This window comes from Annulohypoxylon truncatum (assembly GCF_022578515.1).
Source record: "Annulohypoxylon truncatum strain CBS 140777 unplaced genomic scaffold F4807scaffold_7, whole genome shotgun sequence".
In the NCBI taxonomy this organism is placed as follows: Eukaryota; Fungi; Ascomycota; class Sordariomycetes; order Xylariales; family Hypoxylaceae; genus Annulohypoxylon; species Annulohypoxylon truncatum.
In genome coordinates, this window is record NW_025953793.1 from 603,515 (window position 1) to 623,825 (window position 20,311).

At 47.9% G+C, this 20,311-nt stretch overlaps 4 protein-coding genes across 4 annotated transcripts; 2 read left to right on the forward strand and 2 right to left on the reverse strand.

Annotated features, from left to right (window-relative positions):
- Window positions 1-59: 59 nt before the first annotated feature.
- F4807DRAFT_450455 (plasma membrane H+-ATPase) lies at window positions 60-3,305 on the reverse strand (the record flags this gene model as incomplete). Its single annotated transcript, XM_048000132.1, has 4 exons — window positions 60-2,414; window positions 2,471-2,694; window positions 2,751-3,055; window positions 3,106-3,305. 4 exons carry the CDS (start codon window positions 3,303-3,305, stop codon window positions 60-62), a joined length of 3,084 nt encoding a protein of 1,027 aa, XP_047856845.1.
- Window positions 3,306-5,380: 2,075 nt separating this feature from the next.
- On the forward strand, window positions 5,381-7,544 carry F4807DRAFT_415612 (DEAD-domain-containing protein). The gene is made up of 3 exons (XM_047997059.1): window positions 5,381-5,769; window positions 5,834-6,309; window positions 6,360-7,544. The coding sequence occupies exons 1-3, from the start codon at window positions 5,482-5,484 to the stop codon at window positions 7,441-7,443; spliced, it is 1,848 nt and encodes a 615-aa protein (XP_047856846.1). The 5' UTR covers window positions 5,381-5,481; the 3' UTR covers window positions 7,444-7,544.
- A 1,270-nt stretch (window positions 7,545-8,814) lies between these two features.
- Window positions 8,815-11,273, forward strand: F4807DRAFT_457826 (uncharacterized protein; the record flags this gene model as incomplete). The annotated part of the gene is made up of 6 exons (XM_048001101.1): window positions 8,815-9,183; window positions 9,257-9,482; window positions 9,558-9,736; window positions 9,806-9,848; window positions 9,937-9,971; window positions 10,047-11,273. 6 exons carry the CDS (start codon window positions 8,815-8,817, stop codon window positions 11,271-11,273), a joined length of 2,079 nt encoding a protein of 692 aa, XP_047856847.1.
- A 648-nt stretch (window positions 11,274-11,921) lies between these two features.
- Window positions 11,922-18,401, reverse strand: F4807DRAFT_366827 (uncharacterized protein). Its single transcript, XM_047995639.1, has 5 exons — window positions 18,081-18,401; window positions 17,995-18,012; window positions 12,526-17,868; window positions 12,415-12,475; window positions 11,922-12,360 (listed from the first exon to the last, which is right to left on the reverse strand). The coding sequence occupies exons 1-5, from the start codon at window positions 18,089-18,091 to the stop codon at window positions 12,118-12,120; spliced, it is 5,676 nt and encodes a 1,891-aa protein (XP_047856848.1). The 5' UTR covers window positions 18,092-18,401; the 3' UTR covers window positions 11,922-12,117.
- Between the last annotated feature and the right edge of the window lie 1,910 nt (window positions 18,402-20,311).

The window sequence follows — 20,311 nt, forward strand, 5'->3', positions numbered from 1 at the left end:
TGTAACGTAAACCCTCATTTTGTACCCCCAAGACACCCTTATGTATTAGCATGTGCCATTCATTCCTCTTCCTCCACAACCTGCTTCTGAGCGATGTAAAAGCGGTCGCCGCCCTTCTCGTCGCGCTCGTGTTCTAGCGCGACCTTGCTCAGGTGCGTGAGGATGTTCTCCATCATCGTGTCCTGGGCCGATCTCTTCTTCCGACCAAGGTCGTTGAGGCTCTTCATCCGAGTTAGCATCTGGTAGATGATGGCGATGACGATGACGCAGGCAATTGAGTACACCCAGACAACAACGATAGTCAAGATGTCGGTGGCGCCATTCTGCGATAGCTTGGACGAAATCGACGCTGGACTCGACGGCTCGCCCACTCCACCAGAGAACCAACCGAAACCGGCAAAGAGGGATGCGAGGATATCAACACCAAAAATAGCGCTGACAAGCTGCCATGAAGGTGTCGTCTCGAAACCGCGCGTAACAAAGATGAGCCAATTCTCAGTCAGTGAGACCTGTAGGAAAATGATCTCCTGGATGCTGCCGTAGTCCTGAACAACACCACCACCCGGAAGCCAAAGTGTACCACGAAGGATCCAAGTTCCGAGGGCGAGCAATGCACCAAGGACAATGCTGATGATCCAGATTTTGGGGAGCTGCCATTCTACAGGTCGCTTCTCATAATGCGCAGTATCGTAAGCAACGGCGATGGTGGCCAAATCGGCGAACAGAGCCAGGAACACGATCAGATCCGCGCGGATTGTCTCGTTGATGATGATCATAGAAGTGACTAGGTAGATCTCAAGATGCAGGCAAAGCGCAATACGGTATTGGATATAAGCTTTCATGCGTTGGAAAATTTGGCGAGAAATCTTGATAGCTGAAACGATGGTACTGAGACCTGGTGCCAAGAAAACGATGTCGGCCGCTGCCTGGGCGGCCTCGGTTGCACCCTCAACCGCGATACCACAGTCGGATTTCTTCAGCGACGGCGCATCATTAACGCCATCACCAGTCATTGCTGTCAGGTGACCACGTTGTTGGAGCATCTCGACTACCTGGTACTTGTGCTCAGGGAACACCTCAGCAAACCCGTCCGCCCTTTCGCAGAGGTCGTGGATAGCAGTACCAGCCATACCGCTATGAAGCAGCTTATCAGAGTTGTATACCTTGGTTCCCAGGGCTAACATCCGGCAAGTTTCTTTCGCAATGGCAATAGCGTCACCGGTCAACATCTTAACGGAGAGACCTAGGGCCTGCGCTTCGGCGATAGTTTGAGCTGTGTCGGAGCGCGGGGGGTCGAAGAGAGAAATCATCCCAAGCATCTCCCAAGGGCCATCTTCCTCTTGAACAGCGACAGCAAGGGAACGGAAGCCACGGCGCGCAAACTCTGTAGCCTTCTCCCTGAACAGGGCAGCTTGTTGTTCGTTGCAATCCGTCAGAGCTAAGACAGCTTTGGGAGCACCCTTTGCGCAAGTGTAACGCACACCTTGGTGAGTGCACACAGCAGTGATACGTTTAGAAACGGGATCAAAGGGGGTAAATTTCTCGGTTTTCCAGCCCTCGCTAATCATCTCCTTGGCCTTAGGATATCGCTTAAGGGTAAGGATAGTGATTTTGTCAATTGGATCGAGAGCCTTGATGTTGTGCGATGAGGCTAGAGCTGCAACAGCCATCATCCAGTTGATATCCACACCTTCCATAACAAAAGGCTCGCGTACAGAAAGTTGATTAGCTGTAAGAGTACCGGTCTTGTCAGAGCAAAGGATATCAACTCCGGCAAGCGACTCGATGGCAGTTAGCTTCTGCACAATAGCCTTTTCTTTAGCAAGGTATGCGGCACCAACAGCCAAAGTAGTGGTTGTGACGACAGGAAGCCCAACAGGTACACCAATGATCAGGAGAATCAGTGCGTAAGTCAGCAGGTTGTTCGAACTTTCCTCCGGGAGAACGATGTGAAGGTTGCGATAGAAACCGCCAATCCAGGCAGTAAGAATCCAGAAAACGACGAGGACCAAGAGAGTAGTACCAATCGAGTCCATGATCGCCTTGAAATGACCCGAGTCCTTAGCTCCTTGAACGAGACTAGCCGTCTTGCCCACAAAAGAAGCTTGTGCACCAGAAGTAACCACGCCGTAGGCCTTGCCACGTTTGCAGCCAGTTGTATAGTAAACAGTGTCGGTCATATACTTATCAACCGCAAGAGATTCGCCAGTGATGGCACTCTGGTCGATAGCAACGATCGCATGGCCTATGTGAGGAGTTCCCTCGTCGTCTCCCTCCTCGAATTTCTCCTGGCGCGGTGACGTGACATCTTGGGCTGTAAGTTCCGCCTGATACTGCGCTTGTCCGTGAGGATTATCATACTCGCAGATGCGACGAGCATCACCCGCAACAACATGACCTTCCTCGATGATAATCTGTGAATATTAGTATCTAGTTGAGACATATAAAGGGTTTATAGAATAGAACTCACGATGTCGCCTGGTACAAGCTCTCGGGCTTTGATTTCCGTTTCATGCCCATCTCGAACAACACGAGCCTTCATAGCAATGTCTCCCTTCAAGCTAGCAACGACGTCGGCGGCCTGCTTTTCTTGGTACCAGCCGACGACAGCATTAAGCATCAAGATACCAATAATGATGCCAGCATCTAGCCAATCCTGCATGCCCAGAGCAATAATGACGGCAACTTCCATGACTAATAGTTACGTTAGAATGCGAGTAGATGTGATATGTGTATTACGAGGGACGAACCGTAGAGAACAGGGCCACGGAAAAAGCCAACAAATTTGAGGAACATGTTCTCCTTCTCGGTTGAAAGCTCGTTCCATCCAGAGAACTTCCGTCTCCGTTCAACTTCCATTGATGAGAGACCCTCTCTGATATCTGTGTTTAGCCAGTCACTCGGCGTCTCGAATTCGCTTAGAGATGCACGAGCGTAGCCAGCTTTGCCACCTTTCCAGAATGCCCACCAGGGCCTTCGTTGATCCTCTTGCGAGAAGTCCTCCTCCCCCACTTCCGCGTTTGAATCTCTATACGTGTCGACATAACGAACCAAGCTGGAGCGCAAGTTAGTCGTTACTTAGTGTTTGTCTCTCGGTAAACTTACGCTCTATATTCGTCCAAGTACGGGTTGTCACCCTGGCTGTTACTGTCGACGGTATTATTCCTTGTGTTCTCTGTCAAGAAACTTCCTGCTTCTAGGTCATGATCAGACGTCTCTTCAATTGTGGTGTCGATATAACCAGGCGGCGCAGCGCCCCTCTTATGACCGCCAAAAGCCTTAATTTTTCTAAAATTGGGTGCCATTATGACCCGGGATTACAGCCCAGCTGTATGAAGAAAAGAAAAGAGAAGAGACGTAAGGAAAGAGATGCGCGGAAGCCGAGGGAGGAGGGTGAAGTGATGGCGGAAGTAGCAGGATAGCACAAACCTCAACTCTGAAGGATAGAGGACATCGTCCCTACTTATACAAAACACCTACCGGCGAGACAAGCGAATACACGATGCCACCCATCGCGAAACTCTTGGCTAGTTGCTCTGAAGGACCCTGGACGAAGCCAAGTTACAAGGGAAAACACTCCACAAGCAAGCTAGGCAAATAACGAGGCTGCCTCTTTTAGTTCAGGGCGGCAATTTGAAGCTCGTCGTCAAAGTAGCTACTAAGACCTTCATCCACACAGAAGCCTTGAAATTGGATGGCCTGACCAATCACAACTCAGGGAAATGTTGTATTAGTGGTAAGGGTCTCTCTGACTGTCTGACAAAAAGGCCCGTGATAATATGTCGATCAGTTTCGAGTGGACCGTTGCGGCTACTTCGAGGTGCTTCAACGGTGGTATTTAGCCAAGATAACTCCCAAAGACCGCGGTTGTGAAAATGCCTCAAGGCGTAGCTTGTTGACTACGATCGATCTAATACACGGGGTCCGGGGTTATCATGGAAGCGTACGTAGTCCCAGGCGAGGTTTCAGCACCGATCACACATGAAACCGCCGCTTGTTGGACTCGGGAGCCGTGGCACGTGACCTATTATTCTCGTCAAATACCCCTGCGCCGAAGAAACAAACAAGAGTATTGAAACAGAAACAATCTAAGCCAAGCCGTCCGGGGATTTCCCCAAAGATAACTTCAATCTCGAACCGCTCGTCTCGTCTCCGGAGAAAATGTGAATGCCAAGAGGAATATTATCAGCGATCATCGCATCTAGAAATAGCTAAGACAAGACAGAAACAACAAACCCAATATGCTATTAATAGTTAGTACTTGGCGTTTACAACGATTACTTCGGATTCGTGCGATGAGTTCTGGGCTGTCTTTCTCGACCTCAATTGCGAAAGTGATTGACAATACCAAGCGCATACCTAGTATCACCATAGGTAGGATAGTCAAAAGATGAGGACGCTTCAAGCGAACGGTGAATGAGCCAAGTCTCTCGGAATCTTTCTCAGGCCTCTCTCTGCGACTACACTACTCCCCACGAAAGACAAGGTTCAATCCCTAGTAGTGACGAGCACACTCAAGCGTATTTTCTCTAACGAGTAGGCCAAAGACCTTGAACCTCCACATGCGGACTGGATCCTAGCTCATGCTGTCTAGCCCGCTCCGAGATATGGTAAAAGGTCTCCGAAATTGCAGTGGCTCTTATAACGCTCGGGCACATTCGCACTGAGTTGGGACTCAACAAGACTGATAGCGACGACTGGATTGTAGATAGCCATCACATCAACCTTACTACAAAGCGCAAGGCGTCACGTCGTGGATCGTTTTATCCATCTAGCAAGGTTGATGAAACTCTTGATAATCGAATGGCAATTTGCTCTGTAACCTCGTAGGGAAACTAGACCATTAAAGAGATAGATAGATGCTGAGGCTAGGCTTCACTAACAAACACGGTAGAGATAAGGTGCCACAGAAGAGGAGAGGAGCTTAGGAGGCGAGAGAGATCGTCGCACCAGTTATGAGAGTAGAGGTTTGTAGGGGTATTCTTGGCCAAAACGTCTTGGCCTTTGTTGGTGCGGCGCCCGCGATGCTGACCAATTGATCGAGCTAACAGCCTGCCAAAGCCAAGATTACCAAGACCATCTCGGTTGACTTGAAATCCTCGAATCGACTGTGGGGGTTGGATGCGCCAATTTCAACTGCCGAATGTCGATAGAGATGAAATGCTTGTTACTTGCAGGTTACAAGTCGCAGAGTCGTAATAGAATATGTCGCTTGTATGTAAGCAATAATAGTGCTAAGTACATATAGCCCATTATATGCATAGCCTCAAGATCCGATAGGTACATATACGGTTAGTATGTTGTATTCCAGGTAAAATAGTTATTCCAGAATCCGAACGATAAGCGATAAGATAACAACTTATTTTTCCAACCATGGAACATTGAACTTGCGAAGCCCACTTAGAAGATCAGGAAGATCTAGCAACGAGTGAGCGATCATCGCCAAATCTTCAAGTCCAACGTCTTCGCAATTCCTACATCATGAAGCGCAAGCTAAACGAGAACGACGAGCCGGTCTCAATCGCAAAAATAGAGGCACCCACCATCGAAGAAACCCCTTCTATAAACACATTCGCAGACCTCGGTCTCGACAGTAGACTTCTCCAAGCCACAGCCCACCAGGGTTGGCACACGCCGACTTTGGTTCAGAGCAAGGCTATACCGCTAGCCATTGAAGGCTGCGATGTATTAGCAAAGGCAAAAACTGGCTCGGGGAAGACTGCCGCATACATTCTACCTCTTCTCCAGGCCATTCTTAAACGAAAACAGGTGTGAACCTACCTTACACTTGAAGTCACATTGTGCAGCGAGCAGAAGGCTAACCTTGAATTAGACGTCTTCAGACTCTTACACCGCCGCCCTAATTCTAGTCCCAACTAATGAGCTAGTGACTCAGGTCGCCAAAGTGCTCGAGTCCCTCACATCTTTTTGTTCGAGGGAAATCAAAGTCTCCAAATTGTCCGATAAGCTCTCTGATGCTGCCCAGCGCGCCGTCCTCTCGGATTCGCCCGATGTTGTAGTCGCAACCCCCTCGAGAGCATGGCACAATATCAAGAATTCCGCCTTATCCTTGGAAAGACTAACTCACCTTGTTTTGGACGAAGCAGACCTTGTCTTGTCATACGGCTATGATGAAGATTTGCAAAATGTCGCCTCGTCACTACCAAAGGGCTTACAAACGACTCTTATGAGCGCAACGTTGACCCCCGAAGTTGACACTCTGAAGGGGCTCTTCTGTCGAAACCCTACTATCCTAGATTTGGAGGAGCCCGACGAGGATGGAGGAGGAGTTTCGCAATACATTGTCAAGTATGATCGAATAACTCACATATATGGTCATACAACTAATGAATGTACAGGTGCGGCGAGGACGAGAAATTTCTTCTCATTTATTGCATGATAAAGCTAGAGTTGATCAAAGGAAAGGCAATTATATTTGTTAGCGATGTCGATCGATGCTACCGATTGAAATTGTTTTTCGAACAATTCGGAATACGAAGCTGTCTTTTGAATTCCGAATTACCCGTCAATTGTCGGATTCATGCAGTGGAAGAGTTTAACAGAGGTGTTTACAACATTATCATCGCCTCTGATGAGAACGAGGTGATAGGCAATGAGAAAGGTCAATCCGACGCGGCCAATGAAGATATTGCGGATAGCAGTCGTGGCAATGCCAGCAGCGGAGCGCCAGTCAATAATGATCAACCCCCGGTCGTTGCTTCATCGGCGAAAAAGCGCAAGTCTTCACGACGCGACAAGAATTACGGTGTATCTCGAGGGATCGACTTCCAAAATGTCGCAATAGTCATAAACTTTGACCTCCCACTGTCGTCTCGCTCTTACCTGCACAGGATTGGACGGACCGCACGCGCTGGGCAGACGGGCATGGCTCTGTCTTTTGTCGTTCCGAAAGAAAAGTTTCGGAAACACATGCCTACCAGTATCGACACAGCGGAGAATGACGAGAAGGTGTTATCTAAGATTATTAAGCAGCAAGAAAAGAAAGGCCGTGAAGTCAAACCGTATAATTTTGATATGAAGGCAGTTGAGGCTTTCCGTTATCGATTGAATGACGCTCTGAGAGCTGTTACGAAGGTTGCTGTTCGCGAAGCAAGACTACGAGAACTCAAACAAGAGTTACTCAAGAGCGAAAGCCTAAAGCGACACTTTGAGGAGAACCCCCTGGAAGTCCGCCACCTTCGGCATGACGTTGAACTTCGAACAACGCGAAGTCAGCCTCATTTGAAACACGTACCTGATTATCTGTTGCCCAAGGATGGGAAAAAAGCAATCACTCCAAATGAGGTTGGATTTGTACCTTTCAAGAAGGTACTTGACGGAAAGGGCAGAAAAGGCAGGATTTCTAAAGGCAGGGGCAGGAGGATAGGTGGCCGTAGGAATGACCCCTTGAAATCATTCAAGGCAAGGCCCAAACCCAAATGATCGAATGCTAATTCGGCTTATTGAAGACATCTCATTAATGGTGTCCTTTCTCAATTAGTCTCATGATCATAGATACCCATGAATACAGATGAATAATACCACATGAACGTGCCTATTTAACTTTCGTGAACTAAATGTTTTCTCCCTTGTAGACCTGATTATTTCGCTCTTTGATATGCCCACCATAAGGCTTTCGAGGTACATTATTCCGTAATCATTCTTTTCACCATTCCTTTCATCGTAGCAAGCCATCTCTATGGTTTCTTGTCTACATTCTCGCCTTCCTTTAGAATTGATTAATCCTTATGTATCATATGAAGTTTCCTGTGATTTGTATGCTCATTAAAAAACGTAGGAAAGCAGTCTTATTCCTATCCGTATCTCTCCCTAACTCTTTTCACTTAAGATCATGTCGACGCCTCTTATACCTTCCATATAATTAACCGATACCTAGGTAGGTACCCCTGTGTAGGTAGTCACAACTTACACCTTATTTCGGCGCCCTCCTTGATATGTTCATCGTCGTCCAATGTTTCAAAGGGGTTTTCAACGGAATTCAATATACCCAAGGGTACTCTTCAAATTAATAAACCTTTTAGTTCCTTCCCACCGTTGGATACTATGATCAGCTACGTCTTCAGAGATGCCATTGACGATAGTTTCACCAAGGAAACAACATCCAATACCGGGTGTCCCAGCTATAATAGGTCGTTAGAAAGTATCCACGGATGGAAGTTGCCCTGGTATTAGCATAGAAGACTCGGTACTTCTCTTGTCTTACCTACTAAGTAGATAGCCTATGACTTTACTAGATGTGTGCGAGTTCATTTCAATTTCACCTCCATCAAGAATTTATCTCATGGTCCATTCTTTCTACCATCCGTTCAACCTATCTCTACACGGATCAACCTAGATTCAACCCATTCTACCACTTCTCTCAGGTTCCTACGCAAATTCTTCCATTCCTTAGATAACTTTGACCTACAAGTTTTCCCTTAGGTCAAACGCCAGTGATCCTCGCGCTTCATCGCAAACTTTAGTTTAATCGAGTCCCCTTTCACCTTATTTTCTACCATCACATCTACCGCCCCTCTTGTACCTACCACACATCACCCATTGGTCGGTTGGATCTTCAATCCGAGGTCTAAATACTTTACAATCCTTCACACCTCATATCATTCCTCCTTCTGAGCCGTCTCTTAGCTTCTCGGGGACAATCAGACCTTCATATCCTACATACCAACATACGATAGAACACAAAGTCTTATCTCTACTCAGATAGACTAGGTACAGGTATCTTTTTTTGAGACGTTTATTTCCTTAGTTGTATGGTCATGATCGCCCCGACTATGACCTAACCAGGAAAACACAATGGAGAACGCAGCGGGGCAACATCGCGCTTCAGACGAGGAAGAAATGGAGAAAGAAGCCAGACGCCGCCGAGGCAACAATCCTCCAGATTCGCTTAGCCGAGGACATGCTCGACTCATCTATGAAGAAGACAGTAATCTTGAAGAGAGCCCTGGATCCAGTAGCGCTCACTCTCTGCGCATCAGCCGTGGCCCCGGCAATGAGGTTAGCCATGGTAACGGGAAAAGTGGAGACCGGCATACCGAGGACGGGTCCGAGACGGTCCAGAGACAGAACAAGGGCGGCCCATGCCCCCCATTACAAGAGACAACAGGACAAGCCGCGTCTGCAGAAGCTCAGCCGCAAACTAAAAAAACAGCGGAGGACGAGGTAAGCTACGCTTGAAGCCCTTGTTTTACGCTGCCCCCCACCAAGAAAAATTTCTGACTTCTCCCAAAACCAGATCGATGATTCCAGCATCAGTCTCAGTCGCCTCAGAATCAAACGTTCTTCCTTGAGTATCTCTTCACTGGAACAAGGCAGAAATAGTGTATCTATCATTCAACAGAGACCCCCAATCGATTTTAAGAAGCGCGCGCCCCTCAACATGGATTCACCAGCAAGTTCGGCTAAGAAGCGAGACCTTTCGGTCTCAGCTCCTGGTGATAGCGCATCACCCACTAAGAAGTGTAAGCGTCTCCTATATCATAATCCTATTATGCAATTGATTTCATCGCACATGCGCTTACCTGAGAGACATATAGCTAAGGTCGATGATAAGGCCATCGGTAGCAACACTCAAGGTGACAAGGATGAAGAGTCCGATGACGTTGATTACGAGTCCGAGCCCGATCGTTTCCGCGAAGAAGACACTCCCCCTTCAGACAACAACGGCGACGCAACTGGTGGCAAAGCGAATGCTAAAGCCCCAGCCAAGACCAAGGTTAGTACCTATTTATAGAGATAAATTAAGGAACTCCGTTAGAAGTCTTCTAACACTTATATTTCACAGGCTAAGAAGTCAAAGGAGTCTAAGAAGGAGAAGGAGAAGAAACGTAAGTGGTTCTCCTCCTCTATCCCCCTATTCAAAGCTTATCCTTGACGTAAATTTGTATTTGCACTTATACTTACATGTTCGTCTAGCTCAGTACAAGCCAACTGATAAGGAGACTGCTAAGGTATGTCCTCTAAGAGAACTTAATAGAAATCGCATGGAAATGGAATTGGGTGGCCATCTTCTAACTTCATTACAGCCAGAGACAGCGCGTAAGAACATGATTGACCGCTTTAACACACTGGCGAAGAATGCCAAGTATGTGGCATTTCACAGTGCTGTGGTAGAGTCGGTCGAGGACGATGCGCTCAAGAAGAAAATCTCCGAGAAGGCAGACAAACTATGGCTCGAGATCATGGCAGCTGGCATTAGCAAGGATGCCAATCCCGCAGAGATGTCTTCACACAACAAGAACAACAAAAGACAGCGCCCTGACTTTAGCCTCGCGAAGAAACGTAAGATACAAATACAAACTCAATATGATCACCCAGGTACTGACGAAACTAATAGAGTAAATTCACCTTCGGAAACAACTGACGCGGAGGCGGAGGCTGAAGACGGACGAGACAATTTGCTTCTTTCAGATGGTGAGCACACGCCGGAAGGTTTACGGCGGAACACGATAGTGGGACATCACAAATTCGAGTACCCCATCTACATAGCAAACAATGCACAGAACATTGCACGGAACGGTGATATTCGCGACCATGCCACACAATTCCCAAAGTCCTTCACGGACCGTGAACAGGCCAACGCAAAGCTCCTAGAACTCACACAGTATGAAAACTTCGAAGGCGACGTCGCCGGCGTAGTCCGTAGGAATATTTTTGAATACACGCCCCTCAAACTCCTCAAGGCCGAGGTCAAGTTAAGTACTGGCGAGGAGCGCGTCTTCTGGGTAGACAGGCACCTCGTAGAACTACGGAACCTCACTAAAAAGGAGCGGAGGTCGAAGAAATGGTCTGCCAAGCGGCCCGCGCTCCCGCATTTCATCGTGGAATGCGAGTTCATGACCCGTAGCACGAGCGAGACCCCCCGACAGCCTCTAGACGAAGATGAAGGAGACAGTGTAGAAGGTGACATACAAATGTGTAGCGAAGTAGTCGGCGACCAGACTGGCGATCTCGAGCTCCAACGGCTGCCGCTTGCCACGTTTACGGATAGACGGCTCGCTAACGACCATGCTGGGGCGCTGTTCCTAAAACACTCAGCAGTTTGCGAAGAGATCCGCACGCCGCTAGACGACTTTTGGTGGGTGAACAACGCGGTCGCGGCGCACAGAGAGGCGGAGAAGAAGGCCGGAGAAAAGGACGGGTTGTACGTCGCGGAAATTTATTCGATGGATATGAACACGCGGCTGGGATTCGACTGGATAAGGGTCGCCGTTTACGCCGTAGACGATGTAACTGGGCCTCTAAACATCTAGAGTTAAGTTTAGAGTTAGACACGTTGCTATTCGATCTAATCAGAGTATTACGTAGATTCTCCATCGTCCCGTAGAATCCCAAGTGTAAGGTATCAATTGGCAGTCAATTATCTAGAATGAAGCATGAGATAGGGGTAGCTCAATCTACGATACGAGGGAATGCGAAGTAATTTCGTAAGACATCGGCAAGGTCGGCTGAGCCGAATGCACATCTCCGAATATTTTACCTATTTAGGAAGTACCGGTGCCGGCCGATGTTATGCGGCGCCGAAATAAGCGGGACTCCGTACGGAGAAGTGAGTGTGTCGAGGTAGCTGCGACTAGTCCCTGGTAGCCAGTCACGTTACGTATTTCACGACAAGCGGCCGATATTGCTTAGATGCCACGTGCTCAGAAATGAATAATAAAGCCATGTGTCTTGAATACAGGACTTTTAAGTTTTAATATCGTCGTTAAGCCAGCTTTTGAAGGACGTCCATTGCCTTCGAATGTAGATCGTACCTATGTTCTTTTGCTACTATACTACTGCACTCGAAGATTGAGCTTATCACAATGTTGTTATGTGATAGAAGGTTGGTACTTGGGTATTTAGATAATCAGGAGCTGTATGTCCATTTTTAGCTCGAGTCACATTGTTAAAAAAGGTCATTTAGAAAAGTCAATATATTCAGCCAATTCCTCTCTGGAGGAAAATGGATGCATCGTTTCGTTGGCTTCACCCCCTTATAATACAATTATACACAGCACAAGGCTTAGGGGCTTCGCCTAAAGGCATATCATAAATACCAAGGCCACCCTTGATGCTAACCCTCATCATGGCCCATTTGTCTTCGACTCCCGTTCGTTATGTCATCGTCTTGAGGAAGCCGTCTAAATCGAAGCTTTCCTCATATTGGCGGTTATCCCAGAGCTCTCCTAAGTCATCCGCCCATGCCTTTTTACCTGGAGCTCTCACATCTCCCGTCTCGACATCAACCATATCCTCCTCACGTCCCTCAACCGTATTCTTAGGTTTATCAGATAACAAGTTAGGTCCCGAATCGCCTAGACTAAAGAGATCGAGTATTTGGTCCGTGTCCATAGTTCCCTTCAGAGGTGAGTTAATAGCCATTTTAAGCACGGTAGGGGGGCGGCAACTTACTAAGCCAGCATTCTGTTGATTCACTACGGTAGATGCAACATCTATCTTAAATGCTTGAAGGCTGTTTCAAAAGTTAGCAATAGTTGAGCCGACGTAGATGTTTATCCATACCTCAAGATCTTCTCCTCCAAAGTACCTCTCGTGATCAGCCGGTACACGTTGACGACCTTCTTTTGTCCGATTCGGTGGGCACGATCCATAGCTTGTAAATCTCGTTGAGGGTTCCAGTCATGCTCGACAAAAATGACAGTATCTGCTCCCGTAAGGTTGAGACCCAGCCCACCAACACTAGTAGTGAGAAGTAGACAGTCGTAGGAAGGATCCTTGTTGAACTTGTTCACGATATCCTGTCTTTTGTTCGCCTCGACCGAGCCGTCGAGGCGCAGGTACGAAACGGAGGGTAACATGCGCTTTAATACTGTATTTTGGACCATGTCAAGCATCTCTTTCATTTGACAGAATATCAAGGCACGGTGTGGTTTGATAGGTTGGTAGAGGGGATCGTTGGAATCAGTACCCTCAATTCCAATGCCACAATCAACTAACAGGTCTTTGAGAGCGGTCAACTTGGGGGCATGCACCGGATCCTCTATACTGGTTCCCTGCTTGGCAAGGAAACGCTGGGTGTCGTCATAGAGTCTGTTGCTTGGCGTCATGACGAGCGCCGGAGAGTTGCAAAGCTTCCGCATATATTGCAATGCTTGGAAGATGTGTGACTTGGATTCTTTATCTTCCTTGCTCGCTTCTTCTGTGAGCTTCTTACCCTGCTTCTTGGTAAAATCTTCGAAAAGCTTCCTCTGTAGATCGCTAAGATCACAGTAGTAGTTCTGAAGGATCTTAGGGGGAAGGTCGTCAAGAACTTCTTCTTTTAGGCGGCGAAGCAAGAATGGCAGGACCTGCTTGTGTAAAGCCTCGATTGCTAATGCGCCGGCTTCTTGCTCCTTTGACGAAGCCTTACTGAAACGACTAGCAGCGATGGGTTTTGCAAATCGATCTAAGAACACCTTTTCGGCCCCAAGGAAGCCAGGCATCAAGAAGTCGAAGAGAGACCAAAGCTCTAGGACATTGTTCTGAATTGGCGTGCCAGTTAGGATCAAACGATGGTTGCTCGCGAACTTCTTGACAGCAAGGGTAATCTTTGCTTTGGGGTTCTTGATCAAGTGACCTTCGTCGAGTACGATGTAATTCCAACTCTGCTTCTCGAGATACTCGGAATCGTTACGGCAGACTTCGTAGGAGGTAATGACGATGTCAGTTGATGCGAACTGAACGGCCTTCGCTCTTCGCTCTGCAGGAGGTCCCACGAAAGCAGTGACACTCAAGAATGGCGCGAAGGTCTTCAGCTCTTGCTGCCAGTGGCCTGAAAGCGTCGGTGGACAGACAATAAGAGACGGGAGTTTCCGCACATCTGGAGCGCCGGTCCTCTTGAACTCCTCTTCTCTGTTGTAGTGATCGCTCGCGACGATACAGAGAGTTTGTAGAGTTTTCCCGAGGCCCATATCGTCGCAAAGAATACCATGCAGGTGATACTTATTGAGAAAATGAAGCCAATTGACACCCTCTTGTTGGTATGAACGTAACTCGGCATTGATTGCGACTGGGATCTTGAACGGTTCGACTTTCTTGGGATCAAGGAGTTGGGCAATGAATGTCCTTTCGCGGTCCCTACCTTTCAATAACTCTTCCGAGAGACCGGGAGGATCGGGTATGCCGGCCTCAAGCGGCACTAATTTAACTAACGTAGCGAAAGACGTAGTTGCGATTAGGCGAATGTCGTTGTCCGAATCGCTCATGCGACCTAGGACGGGTACAATCAGGAAGATGACGTAAGGTAAGATGCCGTCGCCCATGACAGCAATCAGGTGGTAGATGACTTCTATTGCACCCTGGCGGAAGTGTAAATCAACGGGATTATTGATTGAAGGTAGAACCTTTTCTACAAGCGCAGTCATGCCCTCAACAGTAATGACGCTGCAAATAGTTGCCAGGCATTTCGCGGCCATGTATCGGAACACAGAAAGTTCGGAATGAAGCGATTTGATAATGAGCGGAACCTGTTGCATGACAAACGGATAGAGTGACTTATCCAAGGTTGGCGTCATGGTCCGGATGACTGACATGGCGTCTACAATTTCCTGGCCGAATGTGCTTTCAGGATCCTTCGCCTCGGCAGGCAATTCTCCCGAGAAAGCTTTGATTAGAGGATCTTCCATAAATGTTCTCAGGCTTGGGACTATGTTAAATATGTCTGCGCCGAAGGTGCGGGAGAGAATTTCAAGAGCCTCTTTTGCTCCCCTTCGGGTTATACGAGCACCCTTAGCTTCCCGAGCGAATTTAGCGGCATCAGAGCCATGGTCAACTCGGTCTTCTTCTTTCTGCATCGATAGTATGACATTGGTCTTCGTTGCGTGAACTGGGAACTCGGGAGTTTCGGCTACCTCGACACAAGAGAATTTGACTAAATTGGAGACAACCTTGTCTGCAGGACCTCGACGACCTTTCTCTGTGAATAGTTGGACCAACCGACCAATCGTGTCAGCGGAGCGGGTCTGGAGCTGCTGATTTTCTTCGAGTTTGATGCTATCCATGATAGCCTTGATTAGCGGACTTGGCTTCTTCGGTAGCACTTTCATTGCTATTAAAGCACATGCCGCTGCCGCCTTGATACGAACATCACGCGTCTCCTTGACAGCTTTAGCTTCCTCGATCGCTGTTAATGTGGTAGCTCGGACTTCAGAGAGCTGCTGGCTGGCAATCAAGCGTTGCGCTGGTGCCATGGCCTTCTTTAGTCGTTCGAAATCGTCGTTAACACACTTGTCAGCTGTGGAAAGAGAGAAAGCACCTGGCCCTGCTTCTGCTTCGCCTTGCACAACGACAGCAAGAGCTGGAAGCTTGTGTTGAGGCACCTTTCCATGATCCCTAAAGAGATTCATGAGTTGTTGGCATTGCGATCGTACCCGTTGCACATAGCTAACCAGATCGCGATATTGGAAAGGTCGGTCGAAATCTATGATCTTCTGTAGCGCAGTTGCATATCTTGGCGCCTTGGGTTGAGAAGCAACAGAGCTTCGAGCATACTCATCGATCACGATGCACGCGGCGAGCTGTGTTGATGAATATGACGATGTAAGTCCCGGCACGAGCGTGGCGTCGAAAGAATCCAGATGTTGGATAGGCACAAAGGACATAATCAACCCCATCGCCGCGGCAGCTGATACTCGAGAGCGAATAAGGGTATCCATGCCAACGAGATCCACGTCTCCCTGCATCATATGACCATCGAGGTCGTGGGAGTGAGTTGTGGGAAGCGGGTCGTCAATTTTGGTCGATTTCTTTCGCCTCTTCGTAGCGCGCTCTCCGTCTGGTTCGGAGCCCTTGCGTGAAACTGGAGGAGCGAAACCAGGCACGGAATAAGTGCCCCCTGAGGGCTTGAGGAAGAGCGTACCATTCATAGGTATAGGATGTCGAGATACACCCACAGGATGCAGAGTAAGCTGCATAAGAGCATCGATATGAGGCGCAAATTCGCGCGCGAGGTGCTCGGGGTCCCTAGCCAAGCATCTGACTAGAGCGGCCCATAGCTCTATAGACATGTTGAGGGTCTCTTGGTCACGTTCCACAAGTATGTTTTGGAATGCCAGTCGAAGAATCCTACCATCGAGCCAGCCTTGAGACTCTACGCCAAGATTGACAAAAGTCATCAAGGCCTTCAAGACAGCAAGACGGACTGAAGTGATGGTGTGACGTAGAAATGGATAGAGTCGTGGTACTAAGAGAGTGAAAGATCTCTCCTCATCTTGCTCTGCTGAATTCTTCATTGCCTCTAGGACCGCCGGGAAGCTGCAAAGAGTAGCTAGGAGATCCATAATCTTACCAGTGCTAGCACTCAAATCGTCGCCTAAACTGGATAGACTTTCCCATACGATGTTAATCATCTCGTCGAGTGCTATCGGTTTGAGCGTGACGAATTCTTGGGCTATAGGAATTAATGTTGCCGCGCTGACGGATCGGACGTCGTCATCGTTGTCACTGAGGCCTTTCATAACGGCTTCAACTATGCCATCGATCATGTCGTTGTGTTGTAGTAGTAAATCCTTCCGTACAGCAACAACGTACCGTAAGCCCACCATGCCACCATGGCAAACAGGCCAGACAGGCCTGTCTAGATCCAGGTCCTGCTGCATCACCATTCTCAATAAAATGCGGTAGATGTTGTAAACAGACTGGGGCGGTACGTGCTTTAGGAAGGAACCTAAAGTTTGTCCGACAGTCTCTCGGATCGGTGCAACAGATGTATCAGAAGCATAGTCGGTGAATCTGTCTAGCATAAGAACGCAACAGAGCCGGCAGGCCATGTCATCGAGCCATTTTCTGTTAAGCGCATCGTTTTCAGCCCTCGACTTTCCTCGTAACCGACCTGCTCCGGCGCCATGCACGCGGAGGATCTCTCGTAGACCCAATGCAGCACCATGACGTGTCTCCCATTGTGCATCAAATATGTCGATTTTGAGGAACTCGCAGAGACGTTCATACGGCCATTCTGATCCCTCAAGTTCATCCTCTGTCTCGATTTCCGGCTTGATGGGAACAGCAGGGCCTTTGAATTCGGAAACAACTTTGGTGTCCTCGTCAACGTCAGCTGGCCGGTCGAGACTGAAATAATCCGCTTTCCCGCCCTTTTTTGAATCAGCGTCCAGCATGGGGGTGTCATCGAGCAGATCCGACCCTGCGGTGTAGGTGCGGCGTATAGACAAGTCACCGAACCCACTCTTCCCTTGCGCTGCCTTTTGCGCATCTCTTTTTCGTTTTCGTTTCAGAACGTTCAGCTGCCGAGCACTCAAACCAGACTCTTCAGCTGGTTGACCGGACGGAATACTAGCGATACTGTCTTGACGAGTTAGCCCATTTGTGGGGTTAGGATCTTGTGGCGTAAAAGGACTGGCTGATTTCTCAGCCGTGATCGGTATTTCCTCATCTTCGAAGGGTCTGCCTAGTAATCCAAGTCGACCCGTGAGGGTTTTCTTTTGGTGAGAAAGTCGAGCTTGGGGCTCAAGACTCGCAAGACCATAATCTACGTTTCCTGTTCTCAACAGTTCTCTACCATATTTGAGTACTGTCGAGACATCTAATGTCTCAGGCTTGAAGTACTCATCTGAGGATACGGGTGAAATGTCGTCTTCTTCCTTTTTTATGAAACCATTTTCCCCACTAGGCTCTTCTTTCTTTGCTGTGGTGTGATCTTCGTCCTCATTAGGATCATAGAAAGGAGCATTCTCAATGATCTTGCCAAGAGCCTTAGCTGCAGTGGCTCGAGTATCCCAATCTTTGTGGCGGAGATAAGGAACTACTCTCGATAATAGGTTAAATAATTCCTCGGGATGCTGTTTTTGCCAGTCTGCTAGTTGGTTGACGGCAGTATCCTTTATCAACTTCGTACTTCCTGTCTCAAGGATCCTATCGAAAAGTTAGTTGTTAGACATCGCACCGCATGAAGCAACCCGATGCAGATTGAATCAAAACCACCATAGTTATCTTTGGCTGAGGCTATGAGTGAGCAGGAAATAATTCATAGTTACTTACGTAACGAGACGATCGAGCCTATGATACAATCCATGTGTCAGCTTGGATTTCTTGATTTATATCATGAGAGGGTACGAAAATCTTACCTGGACGTCATCTTCGCAAGTCACACCGAGGCTACGGGGGCCAGTACCATGCAGGGGTTCAGCTCATAATAGCGGTCTATAAGTCCGTATTAGCATTGCATAACCTTTTGTATATATATCTAGCGCATTAGGTGTAAACGAATGCTGGCTGAGACGGGGGATCTTCAATGTGGAACTTCGGATCTTGAACTCGCACATCTCTTGTAAGCCGCATATGAGTCAAAAGGGCTATTGTGATTGGCCAGCCATGTTACTGTGTAGCCTGTAGCCAATACGACACCAGTCTTCCCTAGATGACTAAGTCTCCTAATGACATTTATGCGCTTCCCCAAGAACATCGTATTCAAGTAAGCACTTGCACTTGATGGTTAAAGGCGACTTTGATTTTGATGGAGACAGCTAGGTTATATCATGATCATCTCATCCGCGACAGTGATCATGAAAGGTTGCAGGGTGTGGGAACGGTTCAAATATATATATTGGGGACACGGTGAGAGACCACAACTCAACTGTGAGAGGGATGCACGAGCAGAGACGTGTACAAGGTTGCGTATAATGATGGCGCGAAAGCAAACTTGATGTTGTAGATGAATAGATAGAATAATTGAACCAAAAAAAAAGAAAAGGCACATACCCTGCAGGTAATATCGCGATGCCAACGATCTGCGATGCGACAGTTCTTTTTCATGAGTTCCGTGGTAATGAAAATAGACGAACGGGTTGAATAAAGCTCAGTAGAATTAAAAACTAAGCATTGAACGGTTGAATGGTCGACTTGAGAATAGAGTCGAACAAGAAAATATCCCGCGTCGTAGGACTTGATGGCGTTTACGGTGTACCGGAGGTAGAGAAACCGGAGAGTCGGCAGTGAATAGTTACCTAAAAGAGGCTCTGGGGAAATGGTTGAAAACTCTCAAATCAGAGGTCTTCGTGTGGTTAAAAAAGAGTGGATTGCAGGTTGCAGATTATCTGCTCTTTTTGACACTTTCTCTAATGGTGGTTCGTGCGCGTCGCGGTTGATTAACCTGATTGACCTTTGATTGCTTTTAGGTTGGCGTAGGTTGGAGGATTGGGGATTGGCGGGCTGAACGGGTTGGCAGCTTTTTGGGGGCCGGGGTCTGTCGTGCCTGTCAGAAAAATAATATGACGGGATGTGCAGCAGCAAGTCGTCGCAGATGAGGGCACCGGCTTCCTTAATATTCCTGTACCTATGGATACTTTTATACACGTTGGGATCCGCCTTGGGTGGTTCTTGTTGGCCTAAGCTCCCACCGTCAGATACACGCCATTCCTAATTGGGTAGCCCACCCATCACTTTGCAACTGACGACAGCTGCGATGGCTTGAGTCAGGCCTGTCGGTCCTGTAGGGTCTTAAATAAGCTCAGGTCTACGCGTTGAACATTTTGTCCTGGGAGGAACTTGAAACTCTACCAGATATTGTTTTGGATTACAGCATCATGATATCTAGAAGCATCCTATTTCCCGGAGAATTCGTTTATGAACATTTGGCTCGGCATTTAACATTGCATGAGCTACCAGGTAAGGCTTTCTTACCGCAAAAGCTAGGCAGAGAAGCAAGGTTTATTATGCAGTAGCTGGTAGGCAGGTAGGTCAATCTACTTATTTTACAACCATTTTTCTCATGTACCTTGTACGTCGTGCAGGTCGTGTCCGAGTGCGTGCTTTCTCGCTTCATTTCTTAGCGTCACCAGCCTACAGCGCTAAAGGCTAAAGCCGCCAGGATCCACCACTAAGAAAATATGGTGGCTTGTTGGAATGACGAGTTTCTTTGGCCCCTTGCAAACACCAAACTCCTATTCGAACATTCAAACATCCGAGCCTGAGGACTGGATGCTTGTTGTTACCGTTGCCTACCATATATTTCATGCGGTCATATTCATCGAAGATATTTCTCTCCTTTTCTGTTTGCAGCCATCATCAGAAAACAACATCCTTCTCGTTCATCACAGATCCTGGGTAGCCTATGCAGCCTACGGTCTCTGTGCCGCAAGCTTGGCAAGATCGACTCAATAGCCGGGGGGTAGCAACGGGGGCCGATCAAAACACCAATAAGGAAATCAACCTAGATATTTTGGTGCTAGTAATCCGCACATCACGATATCCATCTAACCAGCCTCAAGACCTTTGCGGTGTAATGAAACCTTCAATCTGAATGTATCAAAGGCGACATGCTTCTATCCAATCAAGAAATCAAAATTAGCGTCTACGT